The sequence below is a fragment of the Pelmatolapia mariae genome, linkage group LG1 (genome assembly GCF_036321145.2).
Source record: "Pelmatolapia mariae isolate MD_Pm_ZW linkage group LG1, Pm_UMD_F_2, whole genome shotgun sequence".
Lineage (NCBI taxonomy): Eukaryota > Metazoa > Chordata > Actinopteri > Cichliformes > Cichlidae > Pelmatolapia > Pelmatolapia mariae.
Window position 1 is genome coordinate 3,736,393 of NC_086227.1, and position 21,336 is coordinate 3,757,728.

At 40.0% G+C, this 21,336-nt stretch overlaps 2 protein-coding genes across 3 annotated transcripts in view; one reads left to right on the forward strand and one right to left on the reverse strand.

Annotated features, from left to right (window-relative positions):
* LOC134625010 (multiple epidermal growth factor-like domains protein 11) overlaps window positions 1–3,305 on the forward strand; it is a 238,769-nt gene extending 235,464 nt beyond the window's left edge. For both annotated transcript variants that reach the window (XM_063470306.1, XM_063470315.1), the window contains exon 26: window positions 1,264–3,305. In XM_063470306.1, coding sequence (XP_063326376.1) covers window positions 1,264–1,466 — 203 coding nt within the window. In that variant the 3' untranslated portion in view covers window positions 1,467–3,305. The remainder of the gene's footprint in view (window positions 1–1,263) is intronic.
* Window positions 3,306–9,916: 6,611 nt separating this feature from the next.
* Window positions 9,917–20,692, reverse strand: rab11a (RAB11a, member RAS oncogene family). Its single transcript, XM_063470342.1, has 5 exons — window positions 20,517–20,692; window positions 15,457–15,652; window positions 14,792–14,985; window positions 14,371–14,451; window positions 9,917–12,415 (listed from the first exon to the last, which is right to left on the reverse strand). Exons 1-5 carry the CDS (start codon window positions 20,554–20,556, stop codon window positions 12,279–12,281), a joined length of 648 nt encoding a protein of 215 aa, XP_063326412.1. The 5' UTR covers window positions 20,557–20,692; the 3' UTR covers window positions 9,917–12,278.
* Window positions 20,693–21,336: the final 644 nt, after the last annotated feature.

Genomic DNA, 21,336 nt, shown 5'->3' on the forward strand with positions numbered 1-21,336 from the left:
TGATTTAGTACAGAGAGGTCTATTAAAACATAGTGAGTATTACCATGTTTTTCATTGCTTAATTAGCGTCTTGCAGCCCAACAAACAGCATCTCTGCTTGCCTTTCTGTAAGAGTCACCGCACTACACTAATAAAACTAGCTTACAGAAAAATTTATAGTTCAGCAGGTGGAACTGAACCATGTGCTTTCAAGTATTTTTATTTTTGAAGTTTTTTTTGCTCCTAGTGATCTTCACTTTTGCTCCCTTCCCTTTTCCAGCCCACTTGTCAACCAATCAGCAGACTCATAGGTAATCCTTGTACATTAATGCACAGTTGTGGTTATGGAGGATTGCATGGGCTAATGTACTGACTAACCTCCTTGGAGAATGTGTCTTGGCCGTGTGCTAGAACCTCAGTTTTACCAGAATTGCGATGGAGGAAGTTAGAGTACATCCAATTAGTAATGGCAGAGAAACGTTTGTTTAGGCAGGGGAAGCTGTTAAGGTTGTTGGGTTTGACAGAAAGGTATGTCAAAACTGTATGTCATCTACATAGTAATGGTAGGAGATTAAAGTAAACCCATTAATGAGATGGCCCAGGAGTAACATATATTAAAAAAAACAGAATTGGTCCAAGGATTGAGCCCTGGGGGACTCCACATGCAAGCGGTACAGATGAATGCATACACTGATTAATAGAAATTCTGAAGTATCTGTTTGATAAGTATGAAAAAAACCATCTGAGGGCAGTACCAGTGGTGCCAACCCAGTTTTGTAGTCTGTAAATAAGTAGCTTGATCAACAGTATCAAAGGCTACAGATAAGTCGAGCAGGACTTGAATGGAATGCTCACCTTTATCTGAGTGCATTACAATATCATTTTCAGTAAAGCTGTTTTAGTGCGGTGGTTTTATCTGTAACCACAAGAGAATTTATCAAAGATGTTGTTTCCTACAATAATTTGAAGGAGCTGAAGAGCAACAACTTTCTATAATTGGTCTATAATTATAAACACAGTGGGATCTAACAAGGAAAGACACTGGCTGTTTTCAAGCAATCTGGAATGGGGCCAGACGCCAGGGGGATTATGACATTATCACAGAATTATGACACTCTGTGGTTCAAGTGTTTGAATTTGATGCCTGTAGTACATTTTACTAAGTTTGGACTTGATTGAAATAAGGCAGAAGAAAACTTATTTTCTTTGTTGACAACAGCATTGCATTGTGTAAATTATATAAATGAAATAAAAAACCCACTCTTTTGGTTTTTGTTCCCCCAGAACCAACCATAAGTATTGTGCCGGGAAGTGGTGCAGTGGTTCCCAGTTACCCTCAGAACCCATACGACCTCCCCAGGAACAGCCACATCCCGAGCCACTACGACCTGCTGCCAATGCGCCCCAGCCCCTCCCACAGCCACAGCCTCATCCTGAACAGCTGCAGTCCCCCACTGCCCGGCAGCCCCACCAGTTCCCTGCTCTAGGGCCCCCCAACAGGATCCAGTGCACTCAGAACTAAGAAACTGAAGTATGAAAGTAGAAAGTGTTTTGACACTGATGAGTAAATACAGGTTGATATTTAAAGGATGGAGAAAATGTGTTGCTGGGACTAATACTTACTTATTTATTTTCTAAGTAGCATTTTATTTGTTTGTTTTGTTTGTTTTTCTTTTGCAGTGTCCAGACTGCTAGACGACTGTTTGACATTTTACTATGATATACCAACCAACCAGTCTGAGCTGTTTTGTGTCAGTCACCAGTACATCTTTGTATTCTCCACCAAAATTGCCAGCAGCAGGGTAATACAAGTACATATACACATAAATATACTCTTTTCAGCGATTTTTGAGACATCTCGACTCAGAAGATGAATGTCAAAAAAGAAACTGACTTGCTCGCGTAAAGACTGCAATGGCTGTGCCAAAGAAAGGACTGAGGCCCACTTTACATCTGCAAAGACTACTTTATTTACTAGCATGTTAGGTCCAAATGAACATCATGTGGGCATTACGGTTGTGCTGTGGGAACCGATTTGTACAAAGAAATCCAATGGACTCCTCTGAAGAGAAGGCACTCTATCCTTTTATTTCCCCAGAAAAAAGGACTGAGAAAAGGATAGAAAAAAAAGATAACTGGAGTATCTTCAGACTTACAGCACCTGTATAGTATTTTATACACACTGTTTCTTATTTCATATTTACATATTTAAAGATCCTGCTGGGGTTCATGTTTTTGCTCAGAAAAGTTATTTTTTGTATGTACTGTAGACAAAGTGGTGTATTTGATGTACACTTTCTGTACACCTAGTGATTATAGTTGTAATTTTTTTTCTTTATGTTGAGCTTATTATACATGCATGTAAAAAGGTTATTCAGGGCATAATGGTTAGTAAGGAATACTCTTATTTTTTGGCTTTTATTGTGATCATGGTCAGGTGGCTAAGCTCTTTTGCTGATCATTGTCATGCTACTGTGGACATGCCATTTGGAACATACTTCTTGGAAATATAAATATATTTTAGGTTGGAAGTTATGGTTACAACAGTTCTATAGGCAACTTCCCCCTTCCCTGATTTTATTGTAGAGTCACTAGATTTTTGTTACTAAACACAATTAAATGTGTTTTCATGTAGCTCTGACAAAAATGTGTTATGCAACGTAGCAGTAACTTTAAATGATAGACATACAATCACTTTAAGTATTCAGACTGCTCTCCTTTTTTAGAGATTGTAGATTTACATTATAATTGATGAAATGATAGATTTTCAGTTATATTTATTCATCACCATCACCTAATGCTTAGAAATGTTTGAATGAGTTCAACTAATGTTATTTTAACCCAACCAGTTAACTAAAACAAGCTGAAAAAAATAATTTACTAGACTTAAACCAGGCTTTTAACTGGCTGAAACTCATGAAGACCAACTGCTGCCAAAGGACTTACACAAAGGAATGAATTAAGGATTCACAAATACATTTTTATTTTGTCTTACAAATACATTGTTTCATCATAAATTTGCATTTACAAAGTGCGCAAAAGTAAAAGGGTCTGAAGCAACTAAAGTTCGGCTGTAGCAAACAGCAATAAGAGGACATGTTGACAATCTTATGTGTACAGCTATGCTATCCCAATGATTTGGTTTCCTGTTTTTGTTCTATTTGCTCTGATTTTATCTTGTTTTTTTATTGGTTTAATTTGTTTGATCCAAACAATAGTTCATGTGTATAGGTGTATTTAGTGCTGCTTACATTTTTGGGGGGGAGGGTGTGTGTTTGTTTTTTTGTTTCTGAAAACCCTGAAATGAATAAAGTCATCACAGCTCAGGAGAGTGGTGTCATATGTTGATTTTAAAAAACAAACAAACGAACTCTGTTTTCACAATACCTTTCATCCAGAGATATAAAGCTGCAGTCATGTGGTGGAATGTTTCTGTTTTTAATGTTTAATGTTTAACCAGAAGTTTGGGAGTCCTCCTTTTCCTGTAAAAATGATTCAGTTTGCTAATCAGGTCTTAATAGGGGGCAGCACGCCTGCCCAATGAGTTCATATCCACCATCTGGTCTTATTGTATGGAGTTTGCATGTTCTTCCTGTTATTACATGGGTTCTCTCTGGGTACTCGAGCTTCCTCACACAATCCAAAGACATGCAGTTAGTGGAGCTGGGTTATTTGGTAATTCTAAATTCCCAAATTCTGGTTGTCTGTCTGTATGTGTTAGCTTAGACTGGCGACCTGTCCAGGGTGAACGCTGCCTGTTGGCCTATGGTAGCTGGAAGATAATGAATGGTTGGGTTTTTAATAAAAGTTGAAGGTGTAATTGGCCAGATTTGAATTATTAGTAGTAATTTATTCTAATGGGATGATTCGCAGATCTGTTTTAATCACATTGTGTTTATTGTTTATTTGCTTCAGTTTATCCTGCTATCCACATTACTAATCCTGGAACTGTCAGTGGGAATCTTTTGATTATCCTAGTAGATCAGAGTAACTAGTGAGGAATAATTATACCATCATCTCCATCACTAAGGCTACTTGGGGTCCACAGGAGACATCACACAGCTCCTGAGAGACCATACATAATAGTAGTTCTGTGGGTGGACAGACCAATTCCTGTGGTTCAAGGCCTCACAATATTCTTAACAATATGTTGTTATTCTTGAAGGCATAGTAAGGCTTTCTCATGCACAAAGAGTTTAACCTTGATAGTCTTGATGGTATCAAAATGTTCAGGCTGATACATGTTGACAATTGACATTATCACAGAATGCGAGTGCCCAAAGTGAAAGAGCTAAGGTCCAGGGGTGATGAGCTACTTCCCTATATGTTGCTCAATAGCTTGATATATAATAATTAATATGCAAACGAATAAGTAACTAAAGCTTTAAAATAAAGGTAAGACTTTATAATGTGACACTATTAAGCATTACTAAGGTAAATGCTTAACCCTTTCATGCATGAATTATGACAACCTCAATCAGGATTTTTTTCTTAAGTATTTTTATTCAGGCATGAAAAGATTAATAAAAATACTTAAGAAAAAATCCTGAATGAGGTTGTCATAATTCATGCATGACAGAGTTAAATAACAATAATTACGATGAAATACGTCATACATCTATAGTAATATTAAATGACAAATGGGTGGCAGGGTATGGAGCAGTAGTGGTTTTTGATACGGGCGATTGATACGCTATATACAGTACAGTATATATAGAGACGAGACGACGAGGCTCCAATTACAGCAGTGCAAGTAAACAAACAATATATATAAGAAGAGTAAGAAAATAAATATACACTTTAGGACTCGGGGTAAAGGGATAAATAACAATTTAAAATTTATAGTTTATAGTTTGATGATTTAAAGTCTCACACACAACCCGTCGAAAGGGGAGGGGGGCCGGCTGCTTTCAAATAGAGCACATTTAATTTATAATGTTGTAAATCCAAGTCCATTATGTATTCATGATTTGAATCCTGGGTTGTATGAAATCCCAGAAATACACCCTAGACCAGGGTCAGCAACCTTTAACACCCAAAGAGCCATTTGGACCCAGTTTCCACGGAAAAGAAAACACTGGGAGCCGCAAATACTTTTTGACATCTAAAATGAAGATAACACTGTTATTGCTTTTTACTTTTATGCTTTGTGTGAACAACTAAAGTGTGTTGCTTATGAAATCCATGAAGTGCTACAGAGAAAATGTAATTTTATTTATGTAATGAACACATTTTGAACTCTTAAAAATATAACAAAAGGAAAGACACCTAGTTGAAGGTCTCTTTTAAATGAATCAAAAAGTTGAACTTAAATTATTCATATAGCAAACACAAACTGTAGTGAGCCGTCACCCTTATATCACCTTTGGGATTTCGCAGCATGTAGCGGAGCCTTGACCAGAATTTTAAAAATAATTGGAAAAAATCACTCAACTGCTAAAAAAATGCAAAATAAATATTTGCAAAATATCTGAATAAATATTTATTTTACGTGGTTAATGTGTGTGGCAGGGCGTGGTCTGCAGTGCCGCTGGAGGGGAGGCGGACGCACCTGAGCGGCACCCGCAATCACGCCTCGCCGGCTTAAAGTCTGTGCTATCTATGCTGTTGTGTTGGTATGTGTCGGGCTGTGAGCTGGAAAACTACAGCAACCGTGTGTGAAAAGTGGTCAATAAAGAAAAAAGCATGTACATGCAAACATCGCGGGTCTGCCATGGTATGCTTACAATGGGACTTCTGCTCCCGGACCTCTGCGCACAGCGTCTGCAAATCGGGGCTGTACGAAGTCACTTTTATCTTTACGCAGGACTGTAAGCTGTCATCTGTGAGGCGTGAGCGGTGTTTGCTGTTACCATAGTTCATGGTGGAGAACAGCTGCTCACATACGTATGTGGATCCAAAGAGCCATACTTGGCCTACCTGGGGATGAAAGTCTCCATAAATGCACGGCATTTCGGCGGGTATGGTTTATGCAAGTGTGACGCTTATTTTGAGCGATGAAAAATGATTATATATAATTTTATTTTTATATTTCAAGATCACAATAATCTTCCAATTTAGAGCTACAAGTTTAAAAAGAACTAACACAAATAAAATACACTTCAGTTAAATACTTATCATTCTTTTCCAAACCACTTGGAGCCGCAGTATAAAGACTAAAGAGCCGCAAGTTGCCGACCCCTGCCCTAGACAAAGCGAATCTGTGAACTAAGGTGTAGGTCTATTAGGTTATGTTGTGTTGATTCTCGGGTTGGGGAATGGGTGTTCATACTGGAGTGCAAAATTAAAACCAATGGAAGATGGACAAGAAAAGTTCAAAGCCATCAGGTGCTCAGTTTAGAAAAAAGAGAAAAAAGAATAGAAACGAGCAAAAGATACAAGTAAGCAGATGTGTCATTGGATAATGGCAGGTCATCTATCCTGAAACAATCAGAATCATATTATGATTACTTTATGAATCCCTAAGGAAAGGATGTGGGTTACAGTTGCTCCAAGAAGAAATGGTAAAAATAGTAACAGACTACACTCCAAACAATACATTATGTTACAGATTTTACACATTTAAGAAATAGCACTAATATATACAGATCAGTCAATTATAAATATCAAGGGTTAACAGAGGGGATTATAAATAAATATCAAGAAAATTGAGAAGAATATTACAGAGTAGAAAAGAGTGTGTGTAAAAAGGGTGTAACTATTGCAGTGTTTACAGTGTGTTAGATGGAGGAGTTGTATAGGGAGATGGCCACAGGCAGGAATGATTTCCTGTGTCGGTCAGTGGTGCGTTTTGGTAATCTCAGTCTCTCACTGAGCGTGCTTCTGTGACTAGCCAGCATGTCATGTCATGGAGTGGGTGGGAGGTGTTATCCAACATTGTCTTTATCTTGGACAACATCTGCCTCTCAGACACCACCCTAACCAGCTCCATCCCCACAACATTGCTGGCCTTGTGGATCAGTTAATTTAGTCTGTTGGCATCTGTGACCCTCGACCTGCTGCCCCAGCATGCAACAGCATAGAGGATAGCACTGACCACAACAGAGATACAACAAGATAACATCAATTAGTAGGGATAGTGAAAACTTCTGTTTACATTTGTTAGCCACTTGGCTTTGATAGTAAACAGTAGACACTGATGTAGCTTACTGAATCTTTTGGACTGTGTTCAGCACAATATTAATTAGTCATTGTCAGTTGTTGATTTGTCCTGTTCTCATTGTATGACGAATTATAATGGCTGTTTGTTAGCCGTTTGCATACTATGCATACTCTCTCTCTCTTCATATATGTGTGTGTGTATATGTCTCTCTGGTGAAATTCAGTATGGTTCCGACAACAGTTTTATGTTAATGTACAATCCTTAATATGTTTAATATGTTTAATATGTAATATGCGCGCCAGAGGGAGTGTTCGCCCAGGGCGCCAAACAGGCTAGGACCGCCACTGGTATGGAGTGACACATCAGTGTCCAATGTAGTGGTTTATGTGCAAGTATGCCATCAACACTGACACAAATGCAAGAAAACAGCCTTTGAATAGCTGTCCACTGTAGTGACCACTATGCGTGAAAGGGTTAATACTGTGCTAAAGGCTAAATACTTCACTCTTTATCAAACAAGTCTCAGCTATTTTCACAACAGAAAAATAACGCAGACAAGCCTCCTTTGTTAGTGGATGGGACTGGGGTCAAACTAAAACATTATTCATTATTTTGGTTTAATTAGTCTCCTTTCCTTAGTTTACTACTAACTTAATACTTCAGTGGTCATTTCCATGGAATTTTAAAGTCTCTAACCTGTAAAACAGGGATGTTACTGTATTGAATAAATACCAACATTTAATGGCCATAAGAAAAATAAACTCGTCCCAGGTCAGGGATGAGTTCGTGCCCCAAGTCAAGGAGTTTAAGTATCTCGGGGTCTTGTTCAGGAGTGATGGAAGAGGGAGCGGGAGATCAGCAGACGGGTCGGTGCTGCGGCTGCAGTGATGCGGACGCTGTACTGGTCTGTTGTGGTGAAGAGAGAGCTGAGTGTAAAAGCCAAGCTCTCAATTTCCCGGTCGATCTACGTCACTACCCTCACCTATGGTCACGAGCAGTGGGTAGGGACCGGAAAAACGAGACTGCGGATACAATGAGCTTCCTCCAAAGCGTAGCTGGTGTCTCCCTTACAGAGAGGGTGAGGAGTTTGGACATCCGGGCGGAGCTCAGAGTAGAGCCGCTGCTCCTCCACATCGAAAGAAGCCAGCTGAGGTGGTTCGGGCATCTGACAAGGATGCCTCCTGGGCGCCTCCTGGCCGAGGTTTTCCGGGCATGTCTCACCAGGAGGCCCCGGGGCAGACCCAGGACACGCTGGAGAAAGAGATCATATTATTACTCTGACCCTACCTACATTACAGTATTCTGTTTGCATCTGGAAATAAATATTTTTATGTTCTGTATCTCTTTGTGCTTTGTCTGTGTCATTTTTCTATTGAGAAAATAACCGACGCTTTTTCGCGTCTCGCTGTACTTTCAATTTCATTTATAAATGCTTTATAAAGCAAAAATAGTCCTCACTTTAGATGAGGTCACACAACATACTTAACAACTAGTAACTGTCTGAATTAAGCATGAGTTAGACTTTGAAATAAGCATTTATAAAAGCTCTATTAACATATACATAAATGTTCATCTAAGTACTTTGTTAATCGTATATTAAAACTTATTAAATAATACCATGAACATGTTATATATGACCTTAATAATCAAGAATAATCACTGTGTTTAGAAATTAAATACTTAGGAGTAATGCTACCTGTGCTATCATCCAATGTTGCTGGGTATTGTACGATCAACAGCAGTCTAGTCTAGTACCTTTGATGAGGGGACAAGTCATATTTCGGGACAGGCAGATGCCAACTACTGTCCCCCTTCTAGACATTCTAGACGGCTGTTTTACTGCCAAAACAGCTGTGACCCATCAAGTCATGGAGTCCACTGGACCCTTGAAGATATGCTGTGGTATCTGGCACCAAGATGTTAGCAACAGATTCTTTAAGTTGCGAGGTATGGCCTCCATGTATTGGACTTCCTTATCCAGTAAATCCGAAAGTTGCTTAACTGGATTGAATTTGAAATAGTTTCGAATTATTCTTAAGTCTTTTTTGTTTCGTAGCAAGATGCATTATCCTGCTGAAAGATGCCGAAGCCATGAAGAATCACACTGCCTCCGCCGGCTTGCCTTCTTCCCATAGTGCCAGGTGTTCCCCAGGTGTGCGACACACACACATACACACCTAGCCATCCTTGTGAAGTAAAAGAAAGTGTGATTCATCAGCCCAGGCCTCAATGCTCGGACCATGGTCCAGTCCTGATGCTCGTGTGCCCATTGTTGCCACTTTCTGCAGTGGATATTTCGGCACAGGCACCCTGACTGGTCTGTGGCGAAAGCAGCCCCATACACAACAAACTACTGTGCACGGTGTGTTCTGACAGCTTTTGATTAAAACCAGCATAACTTTTCTGCATTTTCAGCCACAGCAGTTCATCGATTGAATTGGACCAGCCTTTGCTCCTCACATGCATAAAAAAGCTTTATGCCACCACTGTTCCTTTTTTGGACCACCTTTTAAAAAACTACTGACCACTGGCTGGCAACACAAGAGCTGCAGGTTTGGAAGCCCAGTCATGTAGCTGATGACCTCGGCTCAAAGGTCACACAGACCAAACCATTACAATGTGGCCATCGTCAAACCCGCTCAAATTCTTATGCTTGCCCATTTTTCCTGTTTCTAACGTAACTGAGGGAAAAATGTTCACTGACACTCACTATGATGAGGAGATGATCAGTAGTATTCACGTCACCTGTCAGTGGCCATAATGTTATACCTGACTGCTGTAAGACTTCACAGTACAATAAAAAAACTACAATAAAAAAAAAGTAAAATCCAGAAAGCTTTTTGACCGGTGCGCTTTATTAAGATGAATTGATAACTTAAGATATAGACACAATTGTACAATTTATCAATCTGTACAAAACAAAACCGTTCATTTTGACCCGTTCTCATATATAACGCTCCAAATTCATTGAAATGACATAATTTCTCACTTATGTGTTTACACTGAAATTACAGTCAGTTATAGAATTCAATAGTTTAAAAAAAAGAAAGAAATCAAAACACATATTTAAAAAAAACAAAGAAACACACACACACACACACACACACACATACACACACAGGGAAAAATGAAGACAACAAAGGTACATGAAACAAGAAATCATATTGTCAGAAGAAAGAAATTGCTTTGTCCACAGATTTCCTGCTGTCAAGTCTGGAGAGGCCCAGTCGACAGTGCCGTCTGTTCGATAAAACGCCATTGGCACGGCCAGCTAAAGCTCACACATTCTGGAGTTACCCATTTACCCTCTGCTGCTAGACACATACACCAAGTTCGGGCTTTGTATATGTCTGCTATAACCTGAAATTTCAGCTTGAAGGCTTTTAGCAGGAGCCTGCCAGTTAGCAGATTAAACTGAGCTAACTCGTTAAGCATATGTTGTATTAGTTAGCCAAGCCTAACCAACCATCAAGATTTCATAAACGGTAATGACAATGTTAGCTACATAAGGCGATACAATGTGGAGGTGCAGTCGTACACAAAGCCATGCATTGTGTTGAAGTCAGAGGCAGCTTGGTGTGCGTAGGCTTTATGTGACAGGGGCAACATGGCTGTCCTCCTCCTCGAGAGACACACAAAGCTTGGTTAATGAGGAGGCGGACACAACGGTGAGCTGTTAGTGAGTGTATGAGAAGCGGTCTCCACAGGTCGAGGAGGCAGTTGACCAGAGTAAGCCAACGATTTTTGTTGTTTGCCAGAGGAGCAACTTCACACTAAATTAGGTTAGGTTCAGACTCCACTTTCCTTTTTGGTTCTTAAACAGACCGGGTGTCCCAAACTGGCAAAAGAGGTCCAAATTTTGTATGTGCAGCAAAAGTCTAATCCTAAATAAGTAAGCATGTTTACTAGATCAGCTCTTATACTTAAGTGCATGATTTATTAAGCAAATCAAACCTTGAAAAACATCTTCCTACTTTCTCAATGTGTCTTAACTACAGTACTGTGGTTACATGCAAAGCAGAATTGGCTAGACAACAGGAAACTTCACATTATAAGATTACTGACTATAATAGGAATGTCATACAAGACTGCTATCAGCTACTTTACTCATACTTCTTTTTCCTTCACTTGCTATAGAAGTCGCATTAGAGGAAAAAACCCAAACAGCCATGTGCTAGTTTCTGCATAGTGGTCAAATATGTTGGAAATTAATGCATGTTTTCTTAATGCTGAGCAAAAAAGCCTGTTAGATTTATTGTGTATTCAGTCCCGTTCAACGTGAGCATGAGTAACTCGGTATGCAGCCACTTAAAATAGAACATGATAATTCAAATGCACAGGCTTCCTGTTCAGGGTTCCTAAAATGATGATAGTGTTCCACATTTAGTCCAGTTCAAGTCAACCACCTGGACGTCAGAGGTCCATCTTCGGCATGCTGTCACGAACCCGTCACCTGCTGCAAATGCAGCGACGATGCCGACAAAGTTTACCAGGCTGCGCGCCACATGCTAGCTATACTCCCCTGGCCTTTCCACTAACTGAAGCTCAACAAATGTAAAAGAGTCCGGCGTCATATTCACAGAAATCACATCAAACAGCATGACACTACCGGAGCAAACGTCCGCAATGTGCTCGATACATCCACGTAGTTTCCAAAACAGTACATTGCACTAAAGAGGAGGTGAGGGGCGCTAAAATAACAGAGGCAAAGCTTTAAATTCAGATTTAGTAGCAGATATATGATACAAGACATTAAAAAAAGGTGGAGAAATCAACTGGAGCACTGAGCTTGAGAAGAAGAAAACAAATCACATTCATATATTAAGACATTTTTGTGACATGTCAGCGCATCTGCAGTAATGAAATCTAACGTGATATGAAATGCCTGCTGCTTGCTGTCCTGCAGTAGTCTAAAGACAACGGGGCTCTGCTTAGGGAGGGCCGCCCCACATGGGTTCATCCTAAACTGGGATAATATTTACCTGGGGAAAGGGAAGAATAGGGTTAGCAGGAGGAGGTAGGTGCAGAGATCAGGTCACGGCTTCGAAGCTGCGGCTCATTCCCCACACGCCAAACAGTATGTCGAGGCAGTCTATTATCCGAGGGCGGGGCTTAAGGTTGATGGGGATCGAGGGAGGAAAGGAGGGGGAGAAATGGGGGAATCGGGGGGAGAGATAGTAGCGGATCTGAGGCTGGGCTAGATGTTCTGACAGCACTGCATCTTTGGTTTGTTCTCAGTGGGCTGCACCTGGATATTAACCACGTTGTTGCTGGGAGACATGTCGCTCTCCTGGCGCTCCGACATCTGCTTCTGGGAGACGATACGGTAAATCTCTGATGGGAGGACGAGGAGGAGAAGAGAAGTAATGTGTCACGTTTACAGATGATAGACATGTAACAAAACAAATTATTCTTACAGAAGGAGTGTAATTCCTCCATGCAGGTGCCAGCTGACTAACAGGAAGCATGGCAGCCAAATGTAAAACAATGGCCGACTTTTCTCATCATGTAAGTCATTACTACAACTATCACTGAAAGAGACTTTTTTAAAACTTTCATAACATCCCCTGAGTGTTTAGCTGAAAATCAATCAAGCTTTAAATGTTGGCTCCGCCTCTTCCAAGTACTGTCGTCCTGTGACCAGGATGTAGATCACACCTACTTTCTGGTCATCACACAGTGTTATCTAACAAATACCGTGCATGCATTTTATTCCCCAGTGTCACATGTTATTAAAAACACTGTGCAAATATGCTCCTGCAGAAAGGTAGTTAGCTGCAACCTGCAAATCTGGGGAGAATTACAAGGCAAACATTAAACAGTACGGCGAAAAAGTATTTAATCAGAGTATGCATTTTTGTTTGGCTTAAAGTAAACTGTGATTGGATTCTAGCAGAGAGCACTGAGTGTCATTTTGCTCGGCAGTCTATGGAGAGAAAAAATCTAAAACCCAAGTATCACGTTTGTTGTTTACTTTAAGTACAATTACACATTTAAAGTATGAACACAACCAAAGAGCAATCTCCAATGGAAAACTGCAGTTACTCTAATGGCCACTTGAAGCTGATGCCAAAAGAGAGTCAGTACCCATCAAATCTAAATTAAAGTGCTCAACTTTTCAACAGAAATATGTTTAGAGTAGGGTTGGGCGATTGGACGAATATATCGACGATTGTTTTTAAACAGGCAATTTATTTATTTATTTGCCCATCAGTAAGTTTGCTAATAATGATGGCGCTAATAGAAGCAGTCAACAGAAAAAAAAATAGCACTGTTTAACAGCACCCTCTTTCATCTGCAAGCAAATGCCCCCTCCTCAGAGTGCGTCCAGATGCTTGTTGATGGAGCTGCAGAAGCGGGTGATAGCCTAGCATACTCAGCCGGATGGTGGACGCGTACATGCTCTTGCAAGTTCGTTTGAGTACTTTGCTCACACTATACGTCTGCACAAGTGACACACTGCTTTGGTTACATCCTTAGGCTTACCTCTTTCATCCCAAATTGGCGACTTTATATTTTTTTAGTGCTGTCAGCGTTAACGCGCCGTCACCACGACTAATGCGATTTACAATTAACCTATCTGCAGTGCAGACTGCGTCAAAATCCCTGAAATGTCTCTGTCAACGGATTTCGGCAGTTTCTCCAAAGTTTGTTCAGTCTGCGCTCCAGATGGGTTGAGCTCGTTAAAAATTTTAATCACGTTAACGTGATGACCGCGTTAATGCCGACAGGCCTAATTTTTTGGGGGGGAAATTAGTTCGTCCATGTTTGGAACTCTTCTGTGTTGTAAACGTGCAAATCAGTCTGTGCATGATTACATTGCTCGGCCCATCAAAAAGTCTGCGCATGCGTTAATATATCGCCCATCAGCGATTATTGGACTGACCATTGTCGGTTGGAAAATTTTTACATATCGCCCAACCCTAGTTTACAGTCTGACACACACACACACACACACACACACACACACACTAAAACAAAATATTTGCCTGGATAATCCCCATAAAAAATGTAAACAACCCACTATGACATAAAGTGACTCCAGAATGGCTGTGGGGTAAACTCTGTTTACACGACTCCCAGCAGCAGACGTTCACTTGGCACCTAACTTCCTCACACAGTAACCGGCCTCATAAAAGTGACAGCTCTTGATAACAAAGACACCTGTTCAACTGGGCAGCATTTCCTCAAATATCCGTGGCCAACAGTGTGTTAGTTGATGGGTATTTTTTGCCTTATGGTGACCTGTGAAAGGTACAGGAGTCTAAAGATGCACACACATCACAGACCTGTCAGAATGGTCTGGAAGGCCGTCTCTACATTGGTGGAGTCCAAAGCCGATGTCTCCAGAAAAGATAAGCCATTCTTCTCTGCAGGGCAAAGCGGAACAATCATTATGAACATATTATATATGTAGCATTTTCACAAACAATGAGTCAGTCTGAGCCATTACACAGGTTTATCTGAATGTGTGCGCCACACACAGTTACACAGAATTACTTCACTGTGTAGCACAGCAAATGAAAGATAGGTCTTATTACTAGTATCACTAATGCATTAATCCTCAGAGCATAGTTCTAATATTTAGAATTTTTATAAGATTTCAGGCTCTAGAATTGCCATTTAGGGTATTCTATCATGAGATTTCTGTGTAATTGTGATACTTAATAGACACTTTATTCCACAGGGTAACAGAAAAGGATGTCTCACCAGCAAAAGCCCGGGCCTCATCAGTGGGAACAGCCCTGAGGTGGCGCAGGTCACTCTTGTTGCCCACCAGCATGATAACAATGTTGCTGTCAGCGTGATCCCTCAGCTCCTTCAGCCAGCGCTCCACATTCTCATAAGTTAAATGCTTGGCAATGTCATAGACCAGGAGAGCACCAACGGCCCCACGGTAGTATCTGCATCAGAGCCATGTGCACATCGACACACTCGTTATCACAGTGTCGCAGTGAGAGCTGAAACAAACCTGAACACTGTGTGTGCAGGTGCTGAGGGGTATGCTGGAGGGCTGTGGTTGATTATTCGGTCAATATTAGCTATGGTCATGATTTTCCAACAATTAAACAGTCATTGAACTACATCAGCCCACAACACATAATCTCCTCAAGAAACTGTAAGATTTTTACATCAGCTCAACTTATTGACTTTGTTTTGTTGAGTTATTAATATTCCAGGAAATTTACTTGGTTTTTGAGAGTGGAGAACTGTGGATGTTTTTTGGATCACAATTTTCCCTTGAAATACCCACCTCATCTGATGAAATTATTACATAAGTAACACTGGTGATTATTAACTTAATAAATTCACTGATATTTAACAAGAGATCTAGACGTGAAGCCTCCTCTGGCAGTCGCTGCTATGATACTCACGCCGAGGTTATGGCTCGGTAACGCTCCTGACCCGCTGTGTCCCATATCTGGGCCTTCACCGTCTTGCCATCCACCTGGATACTCCGCGTGGCAAACTCGACTCCGATGGTGCTCTTGCTCTCCAGATTGAACTCATTGCGGGTGAAGCGGGACAACAGGTTACTCTTTCCCACACCCGAATCCCCAATAAGGACCACTGAATCACACAATGGAGAAAATGCAACGTAACTGAATCTGGGCAAGAAAACAGTAAAATGATACCGGTATAAAAGTCCACAGAACTTATTCCATCCATGTTTTGACAGATAACATGAAAGGCCAATGACAACGAGAACGGTATAAATATATATTAAAAAAGGCATGTTATATATAAACATATATATATATACACACACACACACACACACACACACACAGTGGTCCCTCGCTATAACACTATGGGTGTAGACCAGCGGTCCCCAACCTTTTTTGCGCCACGGACCGGTTTATGCCCGACAATATTTTCACGGACCGGCCTTTAAGGTGTCACGGATAAATACAACAAAATAAAACGAGTACCGGTACCGAAAAAAAGAAGATTTATTCATAACACACGTGAAAAGACCCAGGAAAACCGAGTTAACGATAAAAATGATAACAAAATAACGCTGAAAACCGATAAAAACCCTGAAAACCATACATTTCACACCTGAGCCTCAACTCTCGCGGCCCGGTACCGGTCCGAGGCCCGGGGGCTGGGGACCGCTGGTGTAGACCACTGTCAATCAATCTCGTGCCGTGTCTCCTGTACAGTACAGAATGTGTTCTGCTTGTCAAATTTACATAAATCTTCGATCACTGGCAGTGTGACTCTGAAATGCTGCACTGTATGTTTGTAAGTTTTCTCCCCAACAAATAACAATGTCGACGAAACGTCGTCACTTGCGGGAGCCTTTGGTTTAAATCTATAATGCTGGATTTATTTTTCTACTAAGGTTTGTACTTTGAGAGTGTTTAAACAAGAGAGAAAATGTTCACGCCTGTCTGAGAAAAGTGTATAAAGTGTGTAGTGAGGGGTTTTACCATCTTAAAACATCTATAATAACTGATAATAACTAAAAATAAAGTTGGCTACTTCGCGGATTTCACCTATCATGGGTTATTTTTAGAACTTAACTCCCACGATAAACAAGGGACCACTGTATACACACACACACAAAGGTATATAAACCAACAATATAATAACCAATCTAAATCTTATATACAGAAAATACAGGATTACAGAAATGAAATGAATACCACAGAATGTACATAAGGTGTAGCTGCAGTCTAGCAGTGTGAAAGTTCAACTGTTTAGGAGGGAGATGGTGAAGAAACTGTTATACTGTTAAACTGTACTTATTTAAAATAAACAATATACATAATGTTGCAGTACATGTTTGACTTCTGTCACAAAAGAAATAATATTCAAGTCAAAATGAACCTTATATTTTTCACATTAAAATGAAACATTTCCCAGCAATACTTGCAATGCAGCCTCTGGATAAAATAACACAATCATCAGAAATATTCCTGGAGCTCATCTCATCAGCTAAATACAGCTCATAGCCAATAATTCCACTTATGTAAAAACTAGAGCTGCGATAAAACTATTTGATATTTTGGTTTTAATTCATTAACTTAAATTACACAATGTAAATGTTTCTAAAATTCTTTAAATTGCTATGCCTAACTTTGCATTACTACTCTTGTGTGATATTCTTTAATAATATCCACGCCTAACATCATATCCATTTTCTACAAACTAGTTAGTATCAGTGTTTTCTGGTGATGCAGGTAGGATTAGAGCCTACGCCAGCAGAAATTTGACAATAAGCAAGTACACTACAGATAAAGGCCTAAAACAGATACACACAAATTCCAAAAAAAAACATCTGGCAGCTGTTTTTTTTTTTTAAATTTGCAGCTATTCATTTTCAGTCTTTGGGAGCACGATAGGCCCACACTCTGTCCATAGATTAGAAAAACAACAATTTTCAAAAAGCCTAGCCATGTTTCTACTGTAAGAGAACAAAGCGGTTCGTGTTTTATGAAATTCTGGGATGTTTTCCCACTGCAGGGCCTTTATGGTGGCCTTCACCATTAATCATATTCCAACCACAGGAACATAAAAGAAAAATGCAACGACTGTTGGGTAGGTACTTTGGACTGATCCCAGACATGTGCGATATATAACCTCACACAATATTTAAATATGTCCAGTTTAAAGCGCTCTAATGTGCAGCCGCCACCTTAGAAGTCAACAGCACTGAGAGTGCACTCAGTGTTAAAGTTATTAACTTGATATGTTTATTTTACTACTCTGTGCGTTAAATCACACAGTTAGCTATTTTCTTTAGAATTATCCATCTTATTTGCACAAATGATGCATTTTACTGTTGTATTTTATATGTTCTTCATAGCTTTTTAATCACTATTTTATCATCATCTGATAATGTTTTGAGTAGCACAGGCAGCAATCTTGGGGATCCTTTTCTACCCAAAAGAATCATCATATAACCTACAAAACACCCATTTTTATTTGAGCATGCACAGATCCTGAAGCGGAAAGCCCGGTGTAACAGAGAAGGCTGATAATCAACTCTGTGATTCCCGTTATCTTCAATGGGGGGAAGGTATGAGGTCACCCGCCTAAAAACTTCAATGAGGTTTTGTTGAACAAGCAAAGGCAGAGAAAGCCTGTCTGTCTTGAACTTTGTTAGTAGTATATCTGTTAGTAGTCATCATACTGTAATGAATACAGAAAAAACAACTCATAAAGCGTGTTAATAATTTTGTGACAGCTTCAACTGGGACCTCAAAAGCACACAGCAGAATAAGGCAAATTTTATAAACAGGAATGTGTGAGACCAAAATGAGGAGAGTGGTGGGATCCCAAATATCTAAAGTGAATTTTGCCATATGTGAAAGTCTGCTGTTTATCTCATAGGTTGTTGGTTGTTCAAAAAAAAAAAAAGTACTGTCCCGTTGGCCTATCACAGAAACTAGTGTGGTTACAAATGTATAACTTAGCACAGAAAGTAAGGAAATTAGTGTTCAGTTGATTATTTCTTTGTTGGAAGAATGTTGCCTGGCAATAAATCTTAAACCATTAAAGAACCTGTTTATTTCCCCTTAAACGCTGCCTGATGGTGAAAGAAAAATAGAGTTGTGGGTTAAGTAGCAAAGGTGAGTATGTGGGCTACACCAATAAAAACTTGCCAAAACTTCCAATGCCAATGTCAGACATATTCTGCTACTGACTCGTTATTCATTTATTGGATTGGAAGTGTGAAGAAACAAGACACACCGGCAATTTCACAATTTATTCATTTAACAGGGACTTCAGTAGCATGTGAAAGAACCAAACACAGCCATGACAGCCTCATCTTCTCCTCATGCTTGGTCACACACTGCTGTGGGATTGCATCCTATTCTTCAACCAATATTTATTACAAGGCAGCCAGTGTGGTTGTGTTGGTTACTCTGGCAGGACTAGCACCCTCCATGCTGATGCCACAAGCATTCAGCTGGGTTGACATCAGGACTGCTGGCAGGTCATTCCATGCTCTCCACACCTATATTCTGGATTTAGTCTCTGATAAACTCCACTCTGTGTGGGTTAAGCGTCTTGGAGGACAGAGATTGTTCCCAGACTGTGGAGATATGGATTGCCACTGGTTACAGAAACTCATCTAGCTCCACTGAGATTACTTCCAGTGATGAGAAGCTTTGTTTTTTCACTGAGGGAGATGCTGCTCTTCACCATCACACTGCCTCCACCAAAAGCTTTCACCATATCGGTGCATCAATCAGCACAGGGTTCTCCACATCCTCTCCATACTCTGACACTTGACACTATGAGCCAACTGCAGTAAGCACAATCTGGACTCATTACTGAACGTAACATTCCTGTACACATACAGGGTTCAATTGCACCCGTTATCAACACAAATGAACCTAACAGTGAAGGGCAGTCATGGCAGGCCTCCTGACACACTTTGTGCAGTCTGATCCAGGTTGTCTGAGTACAAAACCATAAGAAATATTGTCCTCCAAACTTTGATTGCAAATCTGTAGAAGACTGAGTACTGCACTGACAGTGTGTTTGTGATGTTGTCTTGTTGGGACACCCACTTCACAGCCTGTCTCTGATATCCACCCTTATATGGGACCTGGCCTTCAACTTGGAGATGGCACTAGGACTCACTCAAAAATAATGCTGAAACTTAGTCTTGCAAAACACCAGCTTGAAGTTGCCCTATGACATGGATCTCATCCAGATCAGTCAAACATGTTGACTGATCAGGTTCATGACCTGCTAATCAGACATCAGATTGTCCATACCTGGCGTACCAGAAGCTCAAAACAAGAGTTGATAGTTGTTTGACATTGGCATAGTTCTTCATGGGTGCAACCCAAACATGCGATACCATTTAAGGAGAAATAGAAAGGCATTCCAACAGTACAAGACTTATTACCTAGAAGAATTGTTATGACACAAAAATAGTAAACCAAACACAATCTTCCTGACTTTTTAAGCAAAGTTTATACATTCACAGTAATAAAAATACTTTAAAAATAATATAATGGCGAAAAGAATGATTTGGGTCATTTTTTAAATTGTGGTCACGTGTTCATGAAGCAGCTCTTAACGCATTCTTTCCAATCCTCACACAAGTTTCTGTAGCTTGTCAAGCTGGACCTAAGATAACGTGATAACGGTTAACGCTAGGCGTGTCCGCGCCCACTATCAACAAGCTAACAGTAGCTAATAGCTAATGTTCTTTTCTTTTCAGACGCCCCATCACTTAAATACACCGTACGTAAAGAAAATAGCACTTTAACGCCAACCCTCAAGTGAAGGCCGTTTAGAGGTATACACCCTTATATCAACTTCCCTACAATTTCCTGAAAGCTCGGTGAAAATCAACCACAGCACAAAGGTTGACGCTGGCTTAGTTAGCCTGACAGCTGACCAGCTGGCCTGTTTAGCTTATCGGCTAAAAGCTACGACACTAACGAGAAATTCACATTTTTACCTTTGAATAAATAATCGTATTCATCGTCTCTAGTCCCCATCGTCTTATTGAGATTGAATATTTAGTCCAAGATACGCTTCGTTTCAAATCAAATACGGCAATCTGCAGTATTTTACTCTTCCAACGGGAATGTGTTTGGGAGCCGTACTTCCGTATTTTCTTCTTCTCCTTCTCTGCCGCAGAAAACCGGCATAATTCTGACATCAGACATCTAGTGGTCAAAAAATAAACTTCCCAACTATCAACTTTTCTTTTAGGGCCGATTTATGGAAGTAAATACGTTGCAAACGCGAGAGCTTGTCAAATAAAAAGAGATAATGTGTAGAAAAAATTTGAACTTGTATTTTCACTTGCGTTTTAAATGTATAGTTACAGAGGAAATATACATAAATGTGTAGATTAATGTTTGTAATTCAATTTTTACTCATTTATTATTATTTTTTTTAACTGCTTACAACTATAACTCTGTGGTTACAGCCTCTCAAATCAGTGAATAAAAGCGCTCAACTGCTCCCTCAGAAGTCCCAAATTCATGTATTCTGCTCTTCAGGAGCAGCAGCAAAAACCACTTTAGCTAATAGTAAATGTGCTAGCTAACTAGCTATCCGGCATGGTCATGGGTAATTGCGTTTAACATTTTACATATTTAAAATCTATCAACACCAATCTATAAATGCCCCTCCCCCAGCCTTCTGTTTAATGCCAGGAGACATGAACCCTCCATCAAAGATGGTGTGCTTACTGTGGTCAGTAAAGATGAAGATTAAAGTTTGAAATAAAAAAAAAAAATAGATAACATTTAAATTTTATCATATTTAAA